At 40.0% G+C, this 15,294-nt stretch overlaps 1 protein-coding gene across 1 annotated transcript in view; it reads left to right on the forward strand.

The window, feature by feature from the left end:
* Slc9a9 (solute carrier family 9 member A9) overlaps window positions 1-15,294 on the forward strand; it is a 521,462-nt gene that overhangs the window by 120,986 nt on the left and 385,182 nt on the right. The window contains exon 5 of the mRNA XM_028758965.1: window positions 13,242-13,357. Within this exon, the coding sequence (XP_028614798.1) occupies window positions 13,242-13,357 (116 nt within the window). The remainder of the gene's footprint in view (window positions 1-13,241; window positions 13,358-15,294) is intronic.

The raw sequence follows: 15,294 nt of genomic DNA on the forward strand, positions 1-15,294 counted from the left end.
AAGGAGCCGTTATATAATCAAATCAACTATGGGCCTACTTATTCTTGGTCTTCATCTGCAGGCAGTATATGCAAACCCACTCTGCATAATGCCTGAATCCAAAGACTCTTCACCTCAGACCAGATGAAGGCTTGTAAAATATTTCACCTCAATGCTTGATAGTGTAAAACCATTGTCAAAATGGTGTTTGGGAGTTAGTGGGCAGGCAGTAAAGGAATAAGTTATGTCTACTGTCTGGTGTTGTATAGACCACAGTACTGGGTGATAGTCAAAGCATGCCCTCACTGATCAGTTAGTATTGGTTTCATGTAGGTTGAACACTCGCCTAGTTACTTACTATTATGTGAGGACCATTTGAGAGTAACTCCAGATAGATCTTCTTTAAGAGATACTTGGGTACTTGGGCTGCTAGGCATATAGAACAGGAGTAGTGATGAGAAGCTCAGATAAATCAGGGAATCATTTCTATATGAAACTAGGTGTTTTATATGCTGTTGTCCTTTAAAGCATCAGGGCAATTTCTTTTACATTTGATTAGTGGATAAGTTTTGTTATAACAGCAAAGCCTCTGAGAAATCTGTCCACTGTAAAGAGTAAATTGAATTACTACAAAAGAATTTCAGCCCACACTGTCAAAGGAATTTCAAATAACAGGTTGTGCTACACACACCACAAGCAAAACAGGCTGTTTGAAGCTTTCCATTCTAGATTTAAAAGCTTTCCAAAGTACACTGACATGGTTGAAAATGAGTCAGGGCAAAGAATTAATGTTTGATTTTCATCTTTCACAAGATAAATTGTTCATTCTGTCTTGTCACTAATAATGACAACATATTTTAAGGCCATCAATCAAACAGCAACCAATGTAACATCTTAATTTGAACTAAATATGTTTTAAACATCTACATTATTTATTAGCTGACTGCTTGCTGAAATATTGATCTGATTGGGGAAAAACCAGAGGGTTGCGTTTTCTTGTCATTTATATTCTGTTGCAGCCAGCAGTTGTTTTCAGGGTTCCAAATGGTACAGCTGGAAGAGATAAATATGCTTTAGAGAATATGAAACGAGATGGAAACTTTCCTATGAGTGATATATTAGGCAAATTATATTCAAATCTCAGGCTTTTTCCCTTTTGCTGAAAAAGACTTTAGGGATTGACATGGATTGCCAGTTTAGGTGAATTTAGGAAAAATAAAAATCATATCCTTGGTTCTGCTGCCAGACAGCTTCAGCGCAGCTTTGGCTAAGTCAGTGACCTGACCAGGTCTTGATCTCCATAGTTCTGCAAGAGTGGATTCTGGACTGTATTGCCAGACTGTATCCTCCCAATGCTCAATCTAAACCACTGGTGGTTCCAAAGAGTGTTTTAGTTTCACACTTAGAGACACATGACAGAGCATAGGTAAAGGGGATAGGCAACATTTGCATACCTTGTGGCAGGGGAATAGTGGACCACAATTCTCTCCCCTCCCAGAAGAATGAAAGCAGCTGAGGGGATGGTCACGCACATGCTTTCAAGGTCAAAAGTCACAGTATGGTCTGAGGTTCACTCTCAGCCTCTCTTTGTTTGTCGGGGTGAATTTCATAATTTCATTTCAAAACATTTTAGAATTATTAGTATCATGTATGTGTGTGTGGTGTGTATGCATGTGTGTATGTGATGTATATGTGTGAGCACACACATGCTGCGACACATGTAGAATGAGTGACACAAGTAGAGAACAACTACATAGACTAGGTTCTTTTCTCTCACTTTTATTGGGTTCTGGGGACTTTAAATTCATGTCACTGGGACTGCGAGGCAAGCACTTTACCCACTGAGCCGTTGCTGACTCCCTCCCTCTGGAGGTCTTGGAAAGCTCCCCATTGTTGTTCATCAAAGGAAATGGGCTTAGTTATGTGTACATGTATATGTATCTCACACATGATTAATTAGCATTTATCTGTTCCTTCAGTAAACGTAGAAACTTATTCTAGGCTTTTTACAATATTTAAAATGAAAATCTTGAGTATTTACTTGGGCACTTTCTACAAGAGCTTGCAGTGAGCAGCATCAGATGTTACCTAATGCAAGAATCAATTTCTCATCTATTACTATTATTACATTCTGAGAACTATATATCCTAACTTAGAGTGTCTTACTTAATGTGGATTGGGGCCAGCATCAATGACACCACAGGGATCATAGCAGAAATGCAGAATCTTGGACCCCACACTGGCCCTCTGGTCCCATGTATTTGGCTTACACATTGGAGCATGAGATGTGACAATTTAGAAAAGTTGTGTTGAACCCTGACCACTTCTTAAAACAATGGACAAATCTTAACTACATGATCCTGGAGCCCAACTACAGAAAGTCTGTCTTATTTTGTCTGAGATACAGCCAGTATTATAGCCTTCAAATGATTCATATTCAGCATCATAGCCTTTCTATTATTTGAATATGCAGCAAAATTTATGACCCAATAAATTAGGCAATCTGTTAGGGATCTTCAGTGACCTAAAACTTTGTCCATAGCACATGCATTAGTTTACTTATGACAGCCATTTGTCCTTTCCATGTGACTTTCTGTTCTTCTTTCACCCATAATCATGTCTGATCCTGGACAGCCTAATGCCTCCTTCCTCCTGACTGTGACTCCCCTTCTCAGGGTGTGAGGCCCCTTGAAGGAGTGTGACTAGTGTGACTAGACTTGTGCTTTCTCTCAGCATTGTACACGCTTATTTTCCATCATTGACACTGAGTGGTAGATGGGCTCTGTGCTAGATGGAGCTCCTTTTCACATTTTAATGACCAGTATTCTGCTAAATAGTGGATGTAGTAAGCATAAAATCAGGATGCCTGGTCAGGTTCTGTCCTACGTGTTTCTCTTCTACATTCAGTATTGCAATTATGCTCATTCCTCATTCTTGTTAGGGTTTATATTATATTCTTTCATGAACCTTAAGGCGCTTCACAGAAGGGAGTCTTGATCATGGACAGGCAACTGCATAGTTTGTGGTAGCAGCAGGAACTAGCACAAAAATGCAAGGATGAGCAAAGCTTCGGGAGGATGCCAGAAAGGTGACAGGATGGAGGTAGATATAAGATGAATGGATTCAGCTTTCTTCCAGTAGTCTCAAGGTCAAAGACTGGGATCCCATCCAAAATTAAACAAAAATGTGTTTTATCACAACTCGCTGTCTTTAGTATATTCTACTCTTGAAAAATCATTGTTGATAGTGGTAGGACAATAGGAAGCTAAGTATGGAACTGAATGGAAGAAAATCATGGAAGACAACTGTAGTCAGTGCCCAGAGGGAGCATCTTATGGACCATATTTAATCCTAAATTAGATAAGATGTTCTCCAACAGAAACAAAAGATACAGTGATGGACTTTACAGATGTGGAAACTAAGGCAGAGCTATTTTAAACTGTCTTCTTAATACTAAATAGTGAAAAACAGAAATGCTTTAAAATCTAATTTATATTGTTAGTTTTACCTGAATCATGATGGCTGTCCAACTGAGTGTTCTCTCTCCTCCACCCCTCTCTCATCTGTCTGTCTGTCTGTCTCTCTTACACACAATACACACACACGCACACGTTTCAGTGAAATTACAACATTTGGGGTGATATACTCCCCCCCAAAGCCATAGGTTATCTAACAACACTCCCAGTAGCAAGCATGAGAATCTTCCTTTGCATTATTTTCTAGAGGAGTCCAAGAAACTCCCAGAACAATATAGGACATAGATCTTTCTCTTGGTCAACTTGCAGAAGTTGGAGATAAGTTGATTTTATACTTCAGGAACTGGGTTCTGAAGATTTGAGCTGGAACTGACTGGAACACTTCCTCCATGAAGGCTAGTTTTACATATTACAGAAGATAATATGCCAAGGGAGGAATGCACTCAGTAGTACTACCCAGCTATGATGCCTGTGAACCACAACAGTGACCAGCATGGCAAGAGATTCCCTAATGACGCAACAGTGTCTTCTTAGCTGTAACCAACAGAAATCCTTGGACCAAAGCTCCACTTAACAGGAGGAAAATCATGCCTGGTACTGGAAATCTAGCCAACTACATGTGGCTAGTGAGGTCATGGATTTTAGAGGAGAATCTACTCTTGTCACATTCCTCAACTAGTATTGTTCTTAGCTGTATTCAAAACAATTATACTCGTAGTATAAATAAGTGTAGATCTCATACCTCATCAAAAAAGATTCTTTTCTTTTATCAGCAGCAGGAGACCATTACAGAAAACCATAACTAGTAAAAATGTATAGCAACTCCTGACGGTAGAGTGCTCAGCCCTAATTGATACACATACAAAATGGTACTACACCTAAGACTTAGGGAACACCACACAAAGAGAGTGGGGGATGGAAAGACTGTAAGCAAGCGCTAGAGGACCAGGGAGTCTGATAAGAGTTTGTGCCTTCTAGATATGACAGAGAAGAGAAGCTGTACCCACGAATCTCAACAACATGGCTGACTAAATAAGACCTGAACAATTCTAACATCAGTTGGTATCCCAACATAGATGCCACATATTCCTACCCTTAGATGAAGTGTTCTAAGTAGTTAACTGCTGAGAGAGGGAAATTAGTTTCTCCTAGAAATATCTCCTGATTGGTTATCCAATACCAAATAGCCCTAACCCGTAAACATGCTGGTAATACTAAATGAACCCAGCAGGTTATATTAATATGTTTATTCATTTACATGTATCTGTAACAACAATGGTTAAAGACGAGGCCATGAGCTTGGGGAGTAAGGAGGGTTAGCAGTGGGAGAAAAAAATATGATGTCATTCTATTTTAATTAAAAAAATAATAAAGAGAATTTATAAGTAGAACTCAACACAGGACAAGCCTATCTGGTGTCCCAGTAGTAAGTGGCAGATGGTGATGGCCCAACAGATGGTTGGCTTTTATTTGTTTGTCCATGAGAGTTTCTTTTGTTTTGTTTATTTGTTGTTTTCTTTTGTTTGGTTTGGTTTTCTTAGTCAAGAAGAGACTGCCTTGAAAAGAAAAGGATTTACAGTTCAGAAAAGCAATCAGAAGTTGGGCAGTCCACATAGCACAGGAATTCTGTGAACAACGCCCTTACCTGGATACATCACTTAGGTTCAACAGTGTGGCAGCTGATGCTCACAGCCCGTTTAGAGCCCTCAAAGACACCTACTTCTCTGCTAACTTGAACTGTACCTCTCACAGACACAGCACTTTCTTTTCAGTTTTCCTGCTTCAGGCAACTTTTCCCTTCCTGAGGGTAGACATCATGTGTTGGACTAGTTGTATATTTTTTCCCAGGACTCAGCAGAGACTTTTATAATAGTAAATGCTTACTGGCTCTATGGGCTATGAAAAACAGAGACAAAGGAAAGGGATTGTGAGTTTGACACCCATAAGAGCCACGTGGTCCTACAGACACCCAAAGCCATCATCTGTATATCTAATTGTATGTACAGATACTATAATCCTGCCATCCAATGTTCACTGTGCCATCTTAAGCTCCTAATCATGATGAAACAAAATTGCCATTTTAAACCTTTCTTTGTGAGTCCTAGTAAGACATGAGCATCTTCATAGCTTCTTACTCATTTGAAATCAATTCAAGTCCCACCCAAGCTTTCTGTCTGGAGAAAGACTTGAGTCCCCTCCCAGCCAGATGCCTAAGAGCTATTTGTCTCATTTCCATTTCCCAGGTTCTTTTCCACCCACTACGATTTCACTTTGCACTCTAATGGCCCTAAATTAATTGGTCCTCTTGACACTGTTCAGCTTCATTGACCTTATTAAAACATCTTCTCCCTTTTACTCCTGTGACACACATATCTCTGTTGACAGATTCCTGGCCTCTCTGTTTTCTTTATCCTCCTTTAACTTCCTTGAAGTCACAGGGTCCCCAAACCTCAGTCATAGGCCTTATTCTAATGTGTGTACTTTCTATACTTTTATCTATAGCCAAGGTTACACTAATGCACTTTAAATATTTGCACTGAGGTCTGAGTCTTAAGCAAACTTCTCACTGATCTAATTCAAACACCCAACAGTCTCTCTCACTACCTCAGACCCAACATTCCTAAAACCAAACTTTGTAAGCTAGAGGTCCCTCAGCTTTCTCCAGAACTCAGAGTGGAGCCTGTGGGCCATCTTTATTTCTCTGTAGTGCTCTTAGCCACAATGTGAATGAAATGAGTTAATGAACTGTTACACTCAAAGTGTAATCTCCTTGAGAGCAGGAATATCTACTGATAATGATTTGTTGAATAAAGAAATTTAGTGTTCAAATTATGAATTTCTGAGTGAGGAAGTGAATGAAATTGGCTAGGCGACCCAATCCCATGCAACATAGGCTGAAACCTCTATAGCATACAAACAAATACATAGGAAAAGATGCTTGTTCAAAGGGAAACGTTTAGGCACCAGAATTCAGAAAGGCATGGGCTGAAGACACAGCTTTGGGATTAAGAGTGGGTACTGCTCTTCTGGACAACCTGAGTTTGGTTCCCAGCACCCACATTAAGTGGCTCACAACTGTCTGTAACACACACATACACACACACAATTATGAATAAATCTGTTTTTACTTTTTTATAAATAAATCTTTAATAGAAATTTCAGAAACTCAGATGCACATTGATTCTGGGGTGTGTGGGTCCAAGATTTCCTCACTAGTGAGTGAATTCCACATAGTTACCTCTTTGTTGTACTCAGGCAAACATGATCCTGCAGAGGAGTAATCCAAATGACCCACACTTCCCTTCCTTAGCCATTAAAAAGTCAATGCAAAATCTGCCTCTCTTGGTGTTATAGACAGAGCTTGGTGGTTTTAATAAAAAGAAAAGGAGAGAGAATTTTTAAAAAATGTGTATATATATATATATGTATATATATATATATATACATATATATATATATACACACACACACAGAGAGAGAGATAAAAAGGACATGTTTTGAAATTATCCAAGCAATTGAACATTCTGGAACTTTTTGTTTTGAAACGTTCTCTCAGCATGCCTTTAGGTTTACAGATTAGAGAATGTGAGACAAGCTGAAGAAACTTAAAATCAGTAAATGCATCATGAACACCCAGTAAAGTGAGAATGTTGAGCATTTCTCCAAATTCTCTTCCTCAGTGCCCTCTATTAGAGCGAGTGACATACTGCCTTTGTTTCTCTACTGAGTGTCATGCATTCCCAATCTGTGGTCTCCAGAGCACCTATGCTCCACTATCCAAAGAGGGCATCAGCTTCCTGAGAGGACTCAAGTTGAAATCAGTGTTATCAACAGCCATGTGTCTGATGTAATGTGGGGTAGCTCCTGCCACTGTCCACCCCATCTTAGGGACCACTAATTTGAGTGACCTCTGGCAATGTCTGTCTCAGGTTGGCCATTCTGAGCCACCCAAAGGGCTTTCTGTGAAGAACCAACAGGGGAATTCTGTGGAAATATGTGTCTGCCAATGAGTTAACTTTTTAGCCTCTGAATTAACATATTCATAACTAATTGTCTTATTAATAATGCAGCAGCGACACTAATATACAAATAGCAAAGCAAGAATAACATTACAGTTACCAGTGATAGTGATTTAGACCAGTAACTGTAAAAATGAGCAAACTACATACTGTGTTGGGTTCAGTTTTTAGAAATTTTCTTTAATTGATTAATTAACTATGTTAATTCAAGGAAGTAACTATGATTATAATTACTTTATGTCCAGTAGTTCAGCTGGAGTAAATTTGTAATTTACATTTTTTCAAGCAAATGTATGTGCATCCCCCACCCACACACTGGATTCAAAAGTGTTCCAAAGCCATTGAAAAGCTGTACTAAGTGTTTGCGCCTGTCCACCCAGATTCAACTCAGCAGACGCTCGCTGTGTGACTATTTAACCTCCATGACTCTTGATTGTCTCATTCATGAAGGGGATAATTACGATACCTTCCTCAGAGAACCGTGAGGATTAAATAGCACAATGGCTGTCTATTGTCTGTAACAGAACTCGCTAATGTACATTATTGTTTGTTTCTACTGTGGTTATTATATTAAAAGAATTGGGGAAATGCAGTAAAGCAGAAGAAAAGTTCACATTTAATTCCTTTTATGTAACTGCTATTAACAGTCATAATGGATCCTATGCTGTTCTAGTTTGCTTTCTATTGCTGTGAGATAGACCATGAACAAAAGGCAACTTTGGGAGGTGTAGGGCTGGGGTGGAGTGCTAGAGGTTAATGTTCGGGTGTGGGGTGGTCAGGGAGTGGGGTGTGGGTACTTCGACCTTACTGGAGCAGGGAGAGAATGAAGCAGGGATAGAAAGCTGGCATCAGGTGGTCTCAGCTCTCAGACAGAAAAACTGTAGCATCCCAGAAACACAGCATGGAATGGGGGGGGGGAGCAGTGTTTAGGTTGTAAACACCCAGTACAAAACTATGCTGGACATTTTCTACACACCTTATCAATACCCACAGTCAGATACACTCCCTCTCCCAACAAGGAAGGCTTCATCATTTCATTCTAAGCCTTATCTGTGGAAGGCTTTGCCATTCCCATGGGGTTGAGGTCCTTGCTATGGCTATATCTATATCAACAACACTCATCATACACATCATACATACAACAACCTCCTACACTCGGCTTCCTCCACCCTTCACCAATAACAATAGCCAGGTCACACCTGAGACTATAAGGACCCAGCACTCTGGACTTAAGGACAGCCACCTTAACATTTGAACAAGTCCCAGAATAGCTGTCTCTTCATCCTGGAGAGATGCCCAGCAGTTACTCAGTCCACAAGGTTGGGGCCTCAGTCGTCCCAGTCTGGAGCTATGAGCCTGAGAAGTTCCCAAAGGACCACTGGTCCCTCATTCAAGATGAAAGCTTGAAAGTGCGGGTTCTGTTGTCAGGGAAGGCATAAGCAGTGCTGGCAACAGTAGAATGGATCAATTCAATGGCAGGAGGAAAGGGAGCCATGACAACGGAGGATGATCCTCCTTTTGATGTAGTCTTTCTAATCCAGGCAGCCACCTGATGGTACTGCCCACAGTCAGGGTGTGAGCTGCTGCACACCAGTCAAAGCGATTTTTCAGGGGAGGTTCACTACTAAGGGGATTTTGATTTGTGGCAGGTTGACGTAAGAACTAATCATTCTAGAAGAAAGGGGTTTATTTGGCTTATATGTCCATGTAATAATTCATTAGTGAGGGGAGTTGGAGCAGGAACATGGAGGCAGGAATTGACTCAGAGATCCTAGAGGAGTGGTATTTATTGATCCACTTTCCCCGGCCTGCTCAGTTTGCTTTCTTATACTACCCAGAACCACATGACCAGGGTTGGCACCACTAATAGGAGGCTGGGGTCCCCATATCAATTAGTAATCAAGAAAATTCTCCCACAGACTTGTTTATAAACCAATATGATGGCAACATTTCTCAATTGAAGTATCTTTTTCCCAGATGATCCTGGCCTGTGTTAACAAAATCTAGCCAGGACAAATGCTTTCAGGTTTTCTGCTTGAGTTGATGCCTAAATTTGCTCAACTTCACAATTTTTAAATATTATTTATTAAATTTTAATAATAAATTTTCTAACATATTCTTGTATAGAATTTTAATGGCTTTAATGGTTGTTTTAATGATTAGTCATAATTTTAATGATTTAATGATTAGTTATAATTTTCTTTGAATTTTTGCTATAATAAATACTTGTGATCTGAAACAAACTGAATGCATATGTTTCAGAACAGATTTGATTATTGATATTAATCCCTAGAAATTTTTGCTGAAATACAGGTTACTGTAACATTAGTAGTTTTAAGATGAATTGCTATATGCATATAAGACATCAGTTACAAATTGTATAAAAATAGCTTTTAGCTTTCTTTTGGCTTCATTAATCTTAAGCAGCAGGTATGTGTGTAGTTTTCTTTTTTCAAATTAATTGCTTGTGGAAAATATACAATAAGTACATTTCAATACTTAGTTTCTGCTTCCGATAAAATTAATCAGTAGATACAGAAGTCAGGTATATGATCATAGTTTGTAATATTTATCATGGTTCCACAACCTGGCTGTGCTCAGTATCTGAAGTATATAGTTCAAACTAGGAAGGACCTCTGTGAAGCTGGGATCTGAAAAAGACCCGAAAGGAAGAATATTGAAGACCATTCCTCTATCCAGATGGGAATTGTCCAGAATGTCTCAGGGCTGACTATACTTGCAGATTCTACCCAAGGAAATGACGTGTGCAACAGATATTATTTACATTTCTGACTGTTTTCATTTTTTGTTCATCCTACTAACCTGTATGCTCAATGAAGGCACAGATCTTGTTCATTAATTCTTAGTAGAGATTCTGATGTAGTAGAAGTTACATATATATTGAACAACAACAGTAAGAACAAATAGATTGAATGCAGCTTCCCTGGATCTGGAGGGAGATTTCATAGTTGACTGCCTGGGGAAATTGCCTACATCAAGGCCTTTGGGCTTGCCTCTTTATAGCCCCAGTGGTCTTGCTCTACTGGCACAAATGTACTAATATTGAAGACATTCAATCTGGTTAAGATTCAATTCCTACCCTGGAATCCATACTCTGCAAAGCCGTGTTGAGTGTTTTAGCTCTAGCTCACTGTGGATCCACTCAGTAGTTCAATCCTGAGGATGCTGTTAGCCTCAAGTTTTAAGCTATACTCTATTACTGCCCCTTGGACTGTCTAGAGTAGTGGCTCTCAACATGTGGGTTGCAACCCCTTTGAGTTGGAAAACTCTTTCACAGGAGTTGCATATCAAATATCCTGCTTATCAAATATATGCATTACAATTCCTAACAGTAGCAAAATTACAGTTATGAAGTAGCAACAAAAATGATTTTATGGTTGGGGTCGCCACAACATGAAGAACTAAGAACCACTGCATTAGAGAGATTACTTGGTGGTTTGTCTCAAGGTCCATTGCATGAGACAGCTTATCAGTATAGTGGAAAACATTAAAGCCATTCTTCCAGTAACACATTATGGTGGCTTAAATCCCCAGCGTTGGAACCAGACTGTCTCAATTCAAGCCTAAGCATCCTGCTTAATTTGCCATGTTAAGCAGGTCTCTGCATCACACTGTGTTCGCTTTTCTCAGGTGTAAATAGATAGTGTCAACCTTACAGGATCGACTGTGGATAAAGTTAATTAAAGTGTGTGAAGAGGAAGAAACTGTAAACAAATGTTTCCCATCTCCACCTTCACAAGAAACAGTAATCAGCTCCCTGAGAGTGTCAAGAGCATCGGACACCAGACATTTCTTGTTTTATTTGTCCTCCAAAGTCTCCATGGGCCATTGTTGTTACCCTAGGTGATGAACAATGTGCTGAGGGTTAGACAGTTTTAATAATACTCTGAAATCATATGTATGTATGTATGTATGTATAGATAGATAGATAGATAGATAGATAGATAGATAGATAGATAGATAGATAGATAGATAGATGATAGTGACTGTTTAAATGGAGCTCTGTCTGAAACATTCCTTTAATGAGGTAGTTCTCTTAATAGAATTAAAAGTGTCTCTATGACTGCTGGAATCCTTACATCCTAAGAGTTGATGTTCAGCCATTTTTTAACCATACTCACAGCCTCAGCACAAGTTTCAAACATTAAACTGGAAGTGCATGTGAGGATTTCAACATCTGTCCGGAGATTGGATAGTCCACAGTTTCTAAAGACTATTACTGAGTTTAGGTTATGCTAGTTTGTAGGCATGATTTGCTGTGTCGAATTTGATAATTTTTATCAGTTAATTTATTTATTCACTTTACATCCCAATATCAGCCCTTTCTCCTCCCAGTACCCTCTCACACAGTTCCTTCCCCATCTCCCCTCCCCTTCTCCTCTGAGAAAGGGGAGCTTCCTGTGGTGTCCTATTTAGTTGTCACATAGTCCCCCCTCCAACCCGCCCCTCCCACCAGCACATCAATTTAGTGCAAAGCTGGGCACATCCTCCCCCAGAGGCCAGACAAGGTGGTTCAGCTAGGGGAACAGGTTCCATAGGCAAGCAACAGATTCAGAGGCAGCTCCCCTTCAGTTGTTGGGGGACCCACATGAAGACCAAACTGCACTTTTGCTACATATGTGCAGGGGCCCTAGGTCCAGTCTATGCTCATTCTTTGGTTGGTGATTCAGTCTTTGGGAACCTCCAAGGATATAGTTTAATTGATCTATTGTTCTTTCTATAGAGTCTCTGTCTTCTTCAGATCCCTCAGTTCTTCCCCCAATTCTTCCACAAGACTCCCTGAGTTCCATCTGAGCCTCTCAGAGGACAATTATGCTAGGTTCCTGTCTGCAAGCATAACAGAGTATCATTAATAGTGCCAAAGATTGGTTCTTGCTCATGGGGTGGATCTCAATTTGGGGCAGTCATGGGTTAGCCATTTCCTCCATCTCTGTCCTATACTTATCACTGCACATCTTGTGGGCAGGAAACATTTTGGATGGAAGGTTTTATAGGTGGGTTGCTGTCCTTATCCCTCCTCTGGGAGTCTTGTCTGGCTACAGGAAGTGGCCACTTCAGGATTCATCTCTTCCACTGCTAGGAGTCTCAGCTAAAGCCACCCCCATAGCATCCTGGGGCCTTTTCCTCCCCGTCCCCTTCCCAAATCCTTGGGATGTTGTAGAGATGCCCCAACCACCCACCTCTGATTTTTGTTCTTTCTCCCCTGCTCTTCGTACACCTGACACCCCTGCTCCCCTCCCTCTCTTCTCTGCCACCCAGTTCCTCCTTCCATCCACTTTAAATATCATCCTGAGTGACACCAAAAAGGATATGCATGGTAAGTACTCACTTATAAGTGGATATTAGCTATAAAGTGTAGGATAACCACACTAAAATCCACAGAACCAAAAAAGCCAAATAACAAAGAGGGCCCAAGGGAGGCTGCTTGAATCTTTCTCAGAAGGGGAAATAAAATAGATATAGTTTGACAATTTTTTTATACATCCTTGATGCTTACCTTACTTAGCATATACTTTTAGTATATGCTAGCAAATGCTCTGTTAACCATTTGCTAGGTGAATGGATTGTGACATTCAGTGAAAATATCGTGCAGAGCTGAGAGATCATAGTGGCCATGAGTTGGCAGGGTGGTGGTGTTTTATGCATGGTACATATCCAGAAGGCATGTTAGAATGTTCTCTGAGACAGCATGGATTTACACAGGCTCCAGCTCAATGTTTAAAGGCCTCCTGTTTCTCTTTTACAGGTTAATTATGTATGGCTTTGTGAAGGCCATGGTGCATGCTGGCCAGCTGAAGAGTGGAGACTTCCACTTCACTGATTGTTTATTTTTTGGTTCCCTGATGTCTGCTACTGATCCAGGTAACTGTTCAAATAACGCATTTCTTTCTTTGAAGAGTCAAACATTTAAATTGATGGTTCCTCCACAGGCCATCATTTTTGTCTCCCTGGTAATAATCCTTCATTCCTCATCATAGGCTGCTGACACATCTGTAAGTGAATTAAATAAAAAGTCAAGAAAGAGAAGGAAAAGAAATAGGCGAAGAAAGGAAAAGAAATCAGACAGCTCTGGGCAAATTGGTCAGAAAGCAGTCGCCGTGGTAGAAGGGACTTTTTAAAGCCATTATTGCATCTCAAATTTAGAGCCATTCTGAGATGTTGTCCTTCTTAAGTTTGTCTCTGTTCAACACATCTTCTTTCAAAACTTATCTATTAAATTAAATAGTTTAAACATTTTTTAAAATTGTTTACTATGGAACTCTTAAAGTTCACCAAAGTTAGGGATCAGAGTAAAGAGGACTACCATCTAGCTTTTAGTTGCCAAAAATGAGCATATGTCCTCATCTACCCCGGTTTATTATGACTGTATTGCATTAAAGTGAATTTCAAGTACCATATTTGGTACGTAAGTACCCTGAAAGTGACTGCTGTTGCCATTATAGAACCGACAACTATTCAAGTTCATAATTTACTAATACGAAACCTCCAGTCACTGCTTAAATATCCTTGGTTCACTTGTGTTATTGCTATTACCGGTTTGTTAGTAGCTTATACAAATCATATCCAAAGATGACACATAATACCCTGCTCTGTCTGCTGAGCTGTGTTTAAACTGAAGATCTCCTCCATCTGCTATGCTATTTATTTGTTGTTAAGAGAATCAATGATAAATTCATTAGTAAAGTGAATATGTTTCCTTAACATGTCCCTGTGTGCCCAGTGTTTCTTACGGTTAAAGTTTAATCAGAATCAGGGTCAATTATTTTCTAGCCTGACTACTTTACAAATGATGCTGGGAATATCCCATCAGAAGGCAAGTGGTGACTGGGGATTCTGCTGTCACTTTATCCATCACACCCATGAATTGGCACTCTAGCAAAGACTACCAGGGTAGTCTTTCCTCACTTTGAGGGTGACTGAAACAGATTTCTTATGCAAGACAACAAAAGAGAATGCTCACCGGGGACATGTTTGCTAGTTAGTTTCATGTCAACTTGACATAAGCTGGAGTCATTAGAGAGGAGACAGCCTCAACTGAGCAAAAAACTCTCCATGAGATTGGGCTGTAGACAAGCAAGCCTATAGGACATTTCCTTAATTACTGATTGATGAGGGAGGACCCAGCACAATGTGGGGTGGGGGACTGCCCCTAGGATGGTGATCCTGGGTTCTATAAGAAAACAGGCCAAGAAAACCATCAGGAGAAGCCAGTATGGAGCACTCCTTCCTCCAGGGCCTGTTTGAGTTCTTTTGCTGATGTCTTGATGATGAACAGTGATGTGGAAACATGAGACAAACAAACCTTTTCCTTCTCAAGTTGCTTTGTTCCTGGTATTTCACCACAGCAGTAGAGACCTTAACTAAGACAGCAAAGAGCAGTGGGATGTCTCAGAGGATATGGTAAGGGAAGGGTTTGTGGGTTTCCATTTGGGATATTTAGAGAAGGTTTAAGGAGTAAGGACTTTACTCTGGATTAGATGGTGTCAGGAAGTAAAAGTAATTCTGTAATTATCCACTTGATTGTGTCTTATCTTATAAGAGGTAAGACCAAACTAAGCCTAATCTATAATTGATAAAGAAGACATTTCCCTCTTTGGGTTAGAATAGGAATCGTTCATCACTTGGCTTGGATAATACTCATTGTGTTTAGGAATGATTATATAGTTGTCTTGTTTGTATTCTACTCCATCCTGGTTACAGAGTGACCTTGCCTGAAGTTGTTCTGTGGAACTGTTTATGTCCAACAGGGGAACAGTAGACACAGGGGATGGGAGCAGCCAACACGTCCTGATCATCAT

The sequence above is a fragment of the Grammomys surdaster genome, unplaced genomic scaffold (assembly GCF_004785775.1).
Source record: "Grammomys surdaster isolate TR1022 unplaced genomic scaffold, NIH_TR_1.0 126248, whole genome shotgun sequence".
Lineage (NCBI taxonomy): Eukaryota > Metazoa > Chordata > Mammalia > Rodentia > Muridae > Grammomys > Grammomys surdaster.